The 9,925-nt window shown below is 39.4% G+C and overlaps 3 protein-coding genes across 3 annotated transcripts in view; 1 reads left to right on the top strand and 2 right to left on the bottom strand.

Annotated features, from left to right (window-relative positions):
• Positions 1 to 1,914: 1,914 nt before the first annotated feature.
• On the bottom strand, positions 1,915 to 3,859 carry LOC125821794 (uncharacterized). The gene is made up of 4 exons (XM_049501161.1): positions 3,589 to 3,859; positions 3,087 to 3,437; positions 2,858 to 3,038; positions 1,915 to 2,032 (listed from the first exon to the last, which is right to left on the bottom strand). The coding sequence occupies exons 1-4, from the start codon at positions 3,857 to 3,859 to the stop codon at positions 1,915 to 1,917; spliced, it is 921 nt and encodes a 306-aa protein (XP_049357118.1).
• A 1,057-nt stretch (positions 3,860 to 4,916) lies between these two features.
• Positions 4,917 to 6,469, bottom strand: LOC125821793 (uncharacterized). Its single transcript, XM_049501160.1, has 3 exons — positions 6,142 to 6,469; positions 5,636 to 5,913; positions 4,917 to 5,414 (listed from the first exon to the last, which is right to left on the bottom strand). Exons 1-3 carry the CDS (start codon positions 6,467 to 6,469, stop codon positions 4,917 to 4,919), a joined length of 1,104 nt encoding a protein of 367 aa, XP_049357117.1.
• A 2,679-nt stretch (positions 6,470 to 9,148) lies between these two features.
• Positions 9,149 to 9,925, top strand: part of LOC125821752 (uncharacterized) — a 1,137,236-nt gene continuing 1,136,459 nt past the window's right edge. The window contains exon 1 of the mRNA XM_049501134.1: positions 9,149 to 9,154. The gene's annotated coding sequence lies outside the window, so the exon portion shown is untranslated. The remainder of the gene's footprint in view (positions 9,155 to 9,925) is intronic.

Here is a 9,925-nt window from a genome sequence, read left to right as displayed (position 1 = left end):
CGTTTCTAAGAACCTTCTCTCTCTTAGAAAACTCAATTTATGCAAGTCTGATGTGTGGCTATTTAGGAGCAATCGGCGAGGTAAGTCGAGCTTCACCGACCATTCGGTGACTTGCCGATTTTCCGTCATCTAGCCTTCATTTTTCACCTCTTCTTAGTCCATCCATTGTAATTTTAGGTGAGCCAAATTGGGAACGTCGAGTGATTTCGCGATGTGCCCTTGTTCCTTTCATCTCACCCATCTGCACTTATCTGCATCTCCATCAGTACTTTTGGCGACCTGGTCATCCATCACCGAAGTAATCGGTAACACGCCGAGTGGAACTACTGTTTGCCGAAGCTACCTCTAATTCAACCTCAGTGTTCTGTAACTTTTGGCGGTAGATTGGCAACTTGGTGAGTCGCCGAGTGATATCGGCGATCATCAGGCTTGTTTTCCCTTCTTTTTTTTGCTCGTGTTGTATCTATTGGCCATTTCTGTACTAGCTTTTTTCCTCAATCCATGTATCTGAAGATCAATGGTTTTACATCAGTTGTTGGCACAAAATAAACATTTGAGGACAATAAATCTATATAATTAAAGCTCTAAATGAGTTCAAATCTCTGACTCATTAACACCCCAAACTTAAAATTTTTCTTGTCCTTAAGTAAATCTCAAGTTCAGCAGTTCAAAAAGGATATCTCAATCAGTGCTACACAAGACTTAATCATGAATGCACATAACAAGACTCAACTTACTCATGCAAGGATCAGTTGTGCACTCAAAGACTCCAGTTGTGACTCACCATTACCAAAGAATCTCGAGCTCACAATACTTGCTTTAAATGCAAGTTCAAGCTCAACAAAGGTACTCAAATGTCCTCACATAAAGAATGATTCCATATTCACACACAATTGTTCAACAATTTATGGCTCCGGAATCACAAACAACTCTCACGCTCACAAGGATGAACACATGCATAACTCCACCCATAGGTTTGCCCTTATTTTCTAATCAACATTTGTTTCAGCTCACTCATGATCAAAAAGGTCTTTTTAAGGCTTGTAACAGGGCTGAGTGTAAATGTATGGTCATTAAGGCTCAATGGTTTCTTATTCTCATGAAATGTGGTATGAACAATACTTTCTTTCCTTTTCTTCATCATTCTCATTCATGCTCAAAATTTACCCCATTACTCACTTTCCATGGAATACCGGACACCCCATTTCTTTTGCACTTTCACAACTTTATTTCAAAACTTTTTCATTCTCTTTCTTTTTTTCTTCTTCTTTTGTTTTCTTCGTCTTCCTTTTTTTTTGTGTGAAGGGGTTCCATCTTTTTCAAAACCATGGGTAAAGGGGAATTTCTTCACATTTCTTGATTTGCCTTTTTCTTTCACCATACCCCCAACTTAAGCTTTTGTCTTAAGTTGGTTATTCAAACAAACCACACTTCATGAGGATTATGGGTAAAGGGGATAAAAAGAGGTTTCATATGCTCAAGGCTCAAAGGGTGTTCAAGCAAAGTTCACACACTCACAAGGTAGGCCACAAAAGAGGTATAATGTCAATTTGTTTCACTCTTTAATTTTTTTGCCTAATATCATTTCAAGAGCTTGCATCATTTAGTCAACCGGACCAACGGGGAAAATTCTAGGTGTCATCACACATGGTTCACGATAAGCTCATCACACAAGGAATTGTCATCAATATCAAGCAAGACTCCATACTTTCACTAGTGTACAATGCTCATCACAAGAGACTCAATTCGATAATCGACTAGTCACAATGAGATGCAAAAAGTCCACATATTATCTATGCAACTTTATTTGGCCTTATCATAGCTGCACATTCATTTTTGTTCGATTGAGAGCACTATTCAAGGCATCGGTATTGATCACAACTAACACTCAAATTTGTACAAGAACAACCACAATTAAACACAATCAAGAGGTGGAAAAAATGGGTCCAAGAACATAGAGGAATTCACTAACCAGACACCCCCACCAAAAGCCTTCACCATTGTCCCCAATGTGAGTAGAGAACGGACATTCCTGCAAATAAAATAAGAATAAAAATTAAAACTAGCAAATAAAGATAAAATTCTAGTATGTAAGCATGCAGAGCAAGGTGATGAAGAATCTTCACTCAGCGCCCAGTCGGCGAGAAAATAAACCACTCGCCGAATGCCTCAGCGGTGCGCCGAATGATCTTGGTCTCGCCCATAGTTCTAGTGTGCAAAACTCATAGAAAGGGGTGAATCACCGGAGATGAATGATATTGCTGAAGATGTCGGTGGGTCACATAATGGACTTGTAACATCACCGAATAATCATTGGGTTACGCTGTCAGCGCTGAAATATGGCGGGAAAAATCTGATCGCCTAAGCACATCGGCGATTCACCGAGTGATGAAGGTCTCCCGCCAAATGTTTCAGTATCTCAACCCTATTTTTGAAGTCCATAAGGTGAACTATGTCGTGCTCACCAAACGATTTTGGTGACTAGCCAATAAGGTGTTCTTCTCGCACAATATCCCGCATCTGCAAAATCAACACACATTATTTAAAACACTAACACTTGTGTTGCCTCCCAAGAAGCGCCTTATTTAACATCATGGCACGACGTGGAAATACTCTCAAACATCTTCCTGGTACACCACCTCAATTAGAGAAATCTCTTGGCACTCGCCAAAGTATAACTTCAAGCATTGCCCATTCACCTTGAATGTAGGTCCTTCTTGACCTTTAACTTCAATGACACCTTTTTGTGAACACTCGTGTCACTCTAAACGACCCTGACCATTTGGACTTGAGCTTTCCTGGAAAGAGTCTAAGTCGAGAGTTATATTGTAACACCCAGTCTCCCACTCTGAACTACCTCTTAAGGATTTTAGAATCATGCCATTTCTTCATCTTTTCCTTGTAAAAGGCTGAACTTTCGTAAGCCTTGAACCTGAATTCGTCGAACTCATTTAACTGCTCTACTCTCTCTTTTGAAGTCTTGGTCCAGTCCAAATTTAGAGCTTTTAATACCCATAATGCTTTGTGTTCCAATTCAACTAGTAGATGTCAATATTTATCGAAAACTAGCTGATACAGAGACATACTGATTGGTGTTCTGTATGCAGTGTGATATGCCCATAGCACGTCATCATGCTTCCGAGACCAATCAACCCTATTAGCATTCACTATCTTGGACAAGATGTTTTTGATCTCCCGGTTTGACACTTCAACTTGGCCGCTCGTTGGGGGATGATATGGAGTTGCTACTTTGTGTTTCACTCCATACTTATTTAATGCGGCTGAGAACCACTTGTTGCAAAAGTGGGATCCCCCATCACTAATAATAGCTCGAGGAGTACCAAATCTAGCAAAGATGTAGCGTTTCAGGAATTGAACAACACTTTTCCCTTCATTGTTTGGGAGTGCAACAACCTCCACCCATTTAGAAACATAATCTACAACCACCAAGATTTACTTTACCAATGGAACTCACAAATGGGCCCATGAAATCTATTCCCCAAACATCAAATAACTCAACTTCTAAGATGGGCGTAAGAGGTGACTCGTGTCTTTTTGACACTCCACCTTGTTTTTGACATTGAGTACACTTCTTAACAAACTCATGAGTATCCTTGTAGAGGGACGACAAGTAGTAGCCACTTTGGAGAACTTTAGCAGATGTACGTACACCACCATGATGACCCCCAACCGGTGAAGCATGACAAGCATGGAGAATTTCAATGGCTTTTTCTTCTGGAACACATCTCCTAATGATATGGTTTGCACACTCTTTAAATAAATATGGTTCATCCCAAAAGTACCTCTTAACATCGAGCAAGAACCTCTTTTGTTGGTAGAAGTTCAGTTCGTCCAGCATTAATCCACACACTATGTAATTGGCAAAATCAGCAAAGCAAGGAGGTTTTGAGAGTTATCGTAAAAACATGTTCATCGGGAAAAAAATCATTTATGTCGATCTCCAGCTCGTCATTTTCCTTTCTTTCCAATCTTGATAAGTGGTCAGCCACTTGATTTTCACAACCTCTCCTATCTTTGACCTCAAAGTCAAATTCTTGCAATAGTAGCACCCACCGTATCAATCTTGGCTTGGCATCCTTCTTTGCCATTAGATAACGCAGTGCATCATGATCAGTGTGAACAACCACTTTAGTACCTAGCAAGTACGCCCGTAACTTCTCAAACGCAGAAACTACCGCAAGTAACTCTTGTTCAGTAACGATATAGTTATGTTGAGCACTACTTAGAGTCTTGCTTGCGTAGTAAATGGGGTGAAATAGTTTGTTGCATTTTTGCCCCAATACAACATCCAATGCCATGGCGCTTGCATCACACATTACTTTGAAGGATTCTGACCAATCGGGACTAATGATGGTCGGGGTGGAGATCAATTTTTCTTTCAAGCACTTGAAAGCCACCATGCAAGCGTCATCAAAGTGGAATTTCACCTCCATCTCTAAGAGTTTGCATAGAGGATGTGCAATCTTTTAGAAGTCTTTGATGAACCTCCGGTAAAAACAGGCATGTCCCAAGAAACTACGAACACCCTTCACCAAAATTGGTGGTGGTAATTTCTCAATCGATTTAATCTTCACTTTATCAACCTCCAGCCCTTTTTGCGACACTTTGTGACCAAGAACTATACCCTCCTTAACCATGAAATGGCATTTTTCCCAGTTTAGGACCAAGTTTATCTCCACACATCTTTAGAGAACTTGTCCTAAGTTTTCTAAACATGCTTCAAAAGTGTCACCCACAACCGAGAAGTCATCCATAAATACCTCCATTGAATCCTCCACCATGTCCGCAAAAATAGATAACATGCAACGTTGAAATGTTGCCGGAGCATTACATAACCCGAACGACATCTTTTTAAAGGCAAAAGTGCCATAAGGGCAGGTGAATGTGGTTTTTTCTTAGTCTTCCAGAGCAATGGAGATTTGGTTGTAACCAGAATACCCATCCAAAAAGCAATACAAACCTCTCTTTGAGTGTCGATCAAGCATTTGATCCATGAAAGACATGGGAAAGTGATCCTTTTTAGTCCACGAATTTAACTTTTGGTAATCCATACATACTCTCCATCGGGTCACCGGTCTCATAGATACAAGCTCCCCCTTTTCATTTGGAACTACTGTGATACCTCCCTTTTTCGGTACACATTGTACTAGACTTACCCATTTGCTATCCGCAATAGGATAGATCACACCTGCGTCCAACCACTTTATTATCTCCTTTTTCACCACCTCTTGCATCGGTGGGTTCAATCTCCAGTGATGTTCAACACTCGGCTTACAATCACTATCAAGTTGAATTTTGTAAGTGCAAATGCCGGGAGGAATGTCCACTATGCCAGCGATAGTCCAACCTATAACTTTGATATGCCTTCTCAAGCCCTCAAAGAACAATTTTACCTGTAATTCAAGCAAGTCCGCTGCAATGATTACTGGTAAGGTGTTATTTTCCCCCAAGAAAGCGTATCAGAGATGGGAGGGAAATACTTTTAACTCCAGGTTTGGTGGTTCTTCTGTTGATGACTTTGTGGGAGGAATCTCTCAATTTATTAGATCAATGTCCAACTTCAATGGAGTTTTTGAATACCCCTTCTCCCCAAGCCCGAAAGAGCAGCTACTACCTCTTCATAGCCTTGAATTTTGAATTCATCATAGTTAGCAAACACAACTTCAAGTGGTTCACTCATACACGTCAAATGGCTCACACTAGTTACCGCCTCATCACTAATATCAACAGTGGAGACCATGTGAATATCACTTGGGTGTTTCATAGACTTACAAACATTAAAGGTTACTTTATCTTCGTTCACCCGAAACTTCAATTCTCCGCTTTCAACATCCACCAATGCTCTCTCTGTTGCCAAGAATGGTCTTCCCAAAATGATGGGAATTTCAGCATCTATTTCACAATCGAGAATGACAAAATCAGCCTGGAAAATGAATCGGTCAACCTTTACCAAGATGTCATATAGTATCCCCACAAGATGTTTAATTGATCGGTCTATCATCAAGAGTCTCATTGTTGTGGCTTTCGGTTCCCCCAACCCGAGTTATTTATAGATCGCATATGGCATTAGGTTGATGCTTGCTCCCAAATCGCATAAGGCTTTAGTAAATTGGAGCAGACCGATGGAGCAAGGGATGGTGAACGCTCCGGGATCTTCTCTCTTTTTGATCAGCTCCTTAGTCATAATTGCACTACAACTATGGGAAACTTCGATTGTCTCAAAATCCAAGCTCCTTTTCTTTGTGACTAACTTCTTCAAAGACTTAGCATAACCCGACATTTCCAACAATGCTTCCACAAGAGGGAGATTAATCGATAATGTCTTGAACACTGATAAAAACTTCTTGAACTTCTCATCCTTATTCTTCTTCTTTAGACGTTGGGGGAATGGGGAAGATAATTTATGTAAAGGTTGCATAATTTTTGGGATTGGATTGGGTTTCTCCATCTCTTTTTTTGGTCATTTGGCAATGCTTTGATGGATATATGTCTCTTCTTCCTCCATACCTTTGTCTTCTTCACACTTTTGAGCTTTTTTATTGCCTATCACATCGCCTATTGCTACTTTTCCACTACGAGTAACCACAACCAGCCCTCTATCATCATCTTTCATTGTCATTTTTGGTTTCAATTGTGCTGAAAGTAAACTCAACCAACCTTCAAGTATCTTGATTGCATCTGCGTGAGAGATCACTTTATTGTTCAATGATGAAAAGTCAGCTTTCATCCCTTTCAATAAATCATCCGAACCTTCAAATTTATCAAGGATGCGTGATAGTAAATCATTCACCTGGGGACTACTTACACTCCCTTTCGATTTTGGGCTCTTAATTGAGTTAGTGCGGTCCTCTCCATGTTCATCCTCTATTCTCCAATAGTCACTTTGCTCAGCACAATCTTGATAGTATCTCATTTGCTCTTCCCCCTTGTGATAGTTCCAACCTTGATTCCCACCTCGCTGTAAATATCGTGGGTGGAAACCCTTTTCGTATCTCTTAGAGTTCCAACCTTGATTCTCCCCCTGCTTTGAATAACCTGAGGAAGAACCCTCATTAACTCTAAACACTCAACTTGTGCCCTTGGGTTTTCCCGCATTATCCATCATATTCTCTTGTAATAGCTCCATTTGGGACAACATTTTCTTGATGTTGGCATCCCTTTCTATTTCCTTATCAAGTTGTTCTTGTGTCATTCTAAAAAAAAGAAGAGACTTGATCCTCTTGAGTGTACGAAGCTTGATTTATTTTCCTCATGTCATTACGAACAAATGAAGCCACCTCAAATGATTGCAACATTATTCCCCTCGTACCAATTGATCAACCACTCCTTTAGTAACTGAATAAAGACTCCGGTAAAAATATTGGAGTAGCAAATCGTTTGGTAGCCCGTGAGTTGGGCATTTAAGAAAGAGTTTCTTAAACCTCACCCACGTTTCATGGATGAGTTCACTCTCCCATCGCTTGAAACCTTGAAAGTCGTCTCTAAGTTTTATCATACTTGATGGGGGAAAGAATTTTGCATTGAATGCTATAATAAACTCCTCCCATGATGTGATGGAATTGTTCGGTAACTCACCCAACCACTTGCTAGCTTCCCTTGTTAAAGATAGTGGAAATAACTGAAGCCGGATGGACTCTTGTGACACATTCTTGAATGAAAATGGGCTGCACACCTCTGTAAAATTTCTTACATGCTATTGCGGATCTTCGTGTTCTAGCCCTCCATAGAGTCCCCTCATTTGGAGAAGATGAAGAGTTGTGCTAGTGACCTTAAATATTGCATTCCCATCAGCTTGTGGTATGCAAATTGCACCCGTTTCACTTGATTGAGATGTGCTCTAAAGCCTATTGATAGCATCGATACCGTCCCGATGACCTACTTGACTACCATTCACCTCTTCCTCACTCATTTTTACTTCTATGTAGTCCAACCAACACTACACAATGCAACCTAAGCCAATTCAACTACCTCCAACAAATTCAATAATCAAATCTTCGATCAAAGAACTCTAAGTAACACTACTCCTCGACAGCAGCACCATTTTGATTGAATAATGTTATCAAAGATACTTTATTCGATTCTAAGCGTTATTGATCGTTATTAAGTATTTAATCCAACTAACTTAGTTGGGGTCAAATTCCACAGGGAGTGGTACGGGTTTAAGATTCAATAGAAAAGTGTAAATATGTTCAAATGCCAAAGAAATAAACATTTATGAATAAAAACACAATTCAAATCAGGGGGTGACACGAATGTCAAATGGGGGATTTTTGTAACGACCCTAAAAATGAATAAATTAAACTAGAGCCTAATAGGTGTGTGTTTGAGTTTGGTGTGAGGTTTGATGTTGTTTAATGTTGTCACGAGCTTTGTTTGAGGGGCTTAGGGGTTTAACATCATGGTGGAACTCCCCATGGACCACCCTAGGGGTACTTGATGAGAACCCTAAGCCTAACACCCATGACCCCTTGAAACCAAAAGAGTTGCCAAAATTTGGTGACCTACGGAAGGGGTCCACACCTCGTAGGTCCATCCACGCCCCATGGATGGCCTCCTTAGGTCAAGGGGCCCCAAAACATGCTGCCGAACCAGACCACGGACCAACAACAAGGTCTGTTAATGGACTCACGGTCCGTGAGTTCAGGGCATAAATCACAACTGCAATCTGTCAAGTGGTTTGACCTTGGTAGGGGTGGATTGGTAAATTCAACCCAAGTCCTAATAAGTTGGGGGATGGTTATTTTAGGTTTATTAAGATATTTTAAGAGTATTAAACTCTATTTTTCATCTCATTACTTCAAAACCCAAAATCAAAAGCTCTCTCTCTAGAAATCTCCATTGGAGGTGAAGACTTGAAGCTCTCAAGGTCAAATTCTTCAAGGTTTTAAAAGGATTTTCGTGAGGAATCAATAGAAAGGTATGATAGTCTTGATCCTTGTCTAATTTTCCATTTAAGGAACCAATTCAAAGGTGATTTCAAACTATGAAAAATCTAGGGTTTTACTCAATCTCATGGGTCTTTCTTCAAACGATTGCAAATGGTTACTAATGTCATATAATGATTGAATTGATGTTTACTTGATGATTTATGATAAAAATACTCTATGAACCCATGATTTTTCTCAATTCCAAAATGGTGCCTTTATGAAGTGGGTTTGTTGATTATGAAAGATTATGATATGAATATGTCTAAATTGCTTTGGGTTATTGAATTATATCATTACCTATGCTCTTTAATTATTATAAATTGTTGTTGTGTTGATGATTTGAGATTCATAGCCTCGAAGGCAAGTTATGATTAAAGTACATGTTGAAGTAGAATTGTGCTAGAGATGTTGATCCACTTGAAAGGTGGAGGTGTTTAATTACTATGTATGATTATGATGTGAAGGATATGTATGTGATTTCAATGATAGAATGATGATCTGTATTCAATGTAATTGTGTTATTATTGATAGTATATTCTCAATTGACACTTATGAATGATGATGATTGAATGTGAAGGGTTTCTATGATGTAATGTTCTAACTTGAATTGGTAGGCTTAGGCATCCTTTATTGTATAATGAATGTGTTTTGACTTGATGAATATTAATCGATAGGCTGTGACATTCCTTTCATATTTGAGTAATGAATGTGTCTTGACTTGATTGATATGAATTCATAGGCTTAAGGCATTCTTTTCATAAATGATCTAATGTGATGAAGACTCTAGAATCAATAGGCTAATGGCATTTCTTTCTTAATCAGTCGATGTACCATGAATCTATAGGGTTATGGCATTCCTTTCATGAGTATAAGAATGTAATGAGGGACCATCAATCGATAAGCTTATGTCTTTCTTTCATGAGGACTCTAGAGCTATCCTTGAATGTACCATAAATCGATATGCTTATAGCATTTCT

Source organism: Solanum verrucosum, unplaced genomic scaffold (assembly GCF_900185275.1).
Source record: "Solanum verrucosum unplaced genomic scaffold, falcon-dt-bn FXZP01000210.1, whole genome shotgun sequence".
In the NCBI taxonomy this organism is placed as follows: Eukaryota; Viridiplantae; Streptophyta; class Magnoliopsida; order Solanales; family Solanaceae; genus Solanum; species Solanum verrucosum.
Note: the sequence above shows the minus strand (reverse complement) of the source record. Positions and strands in the feature narration are given on the sequence as shown.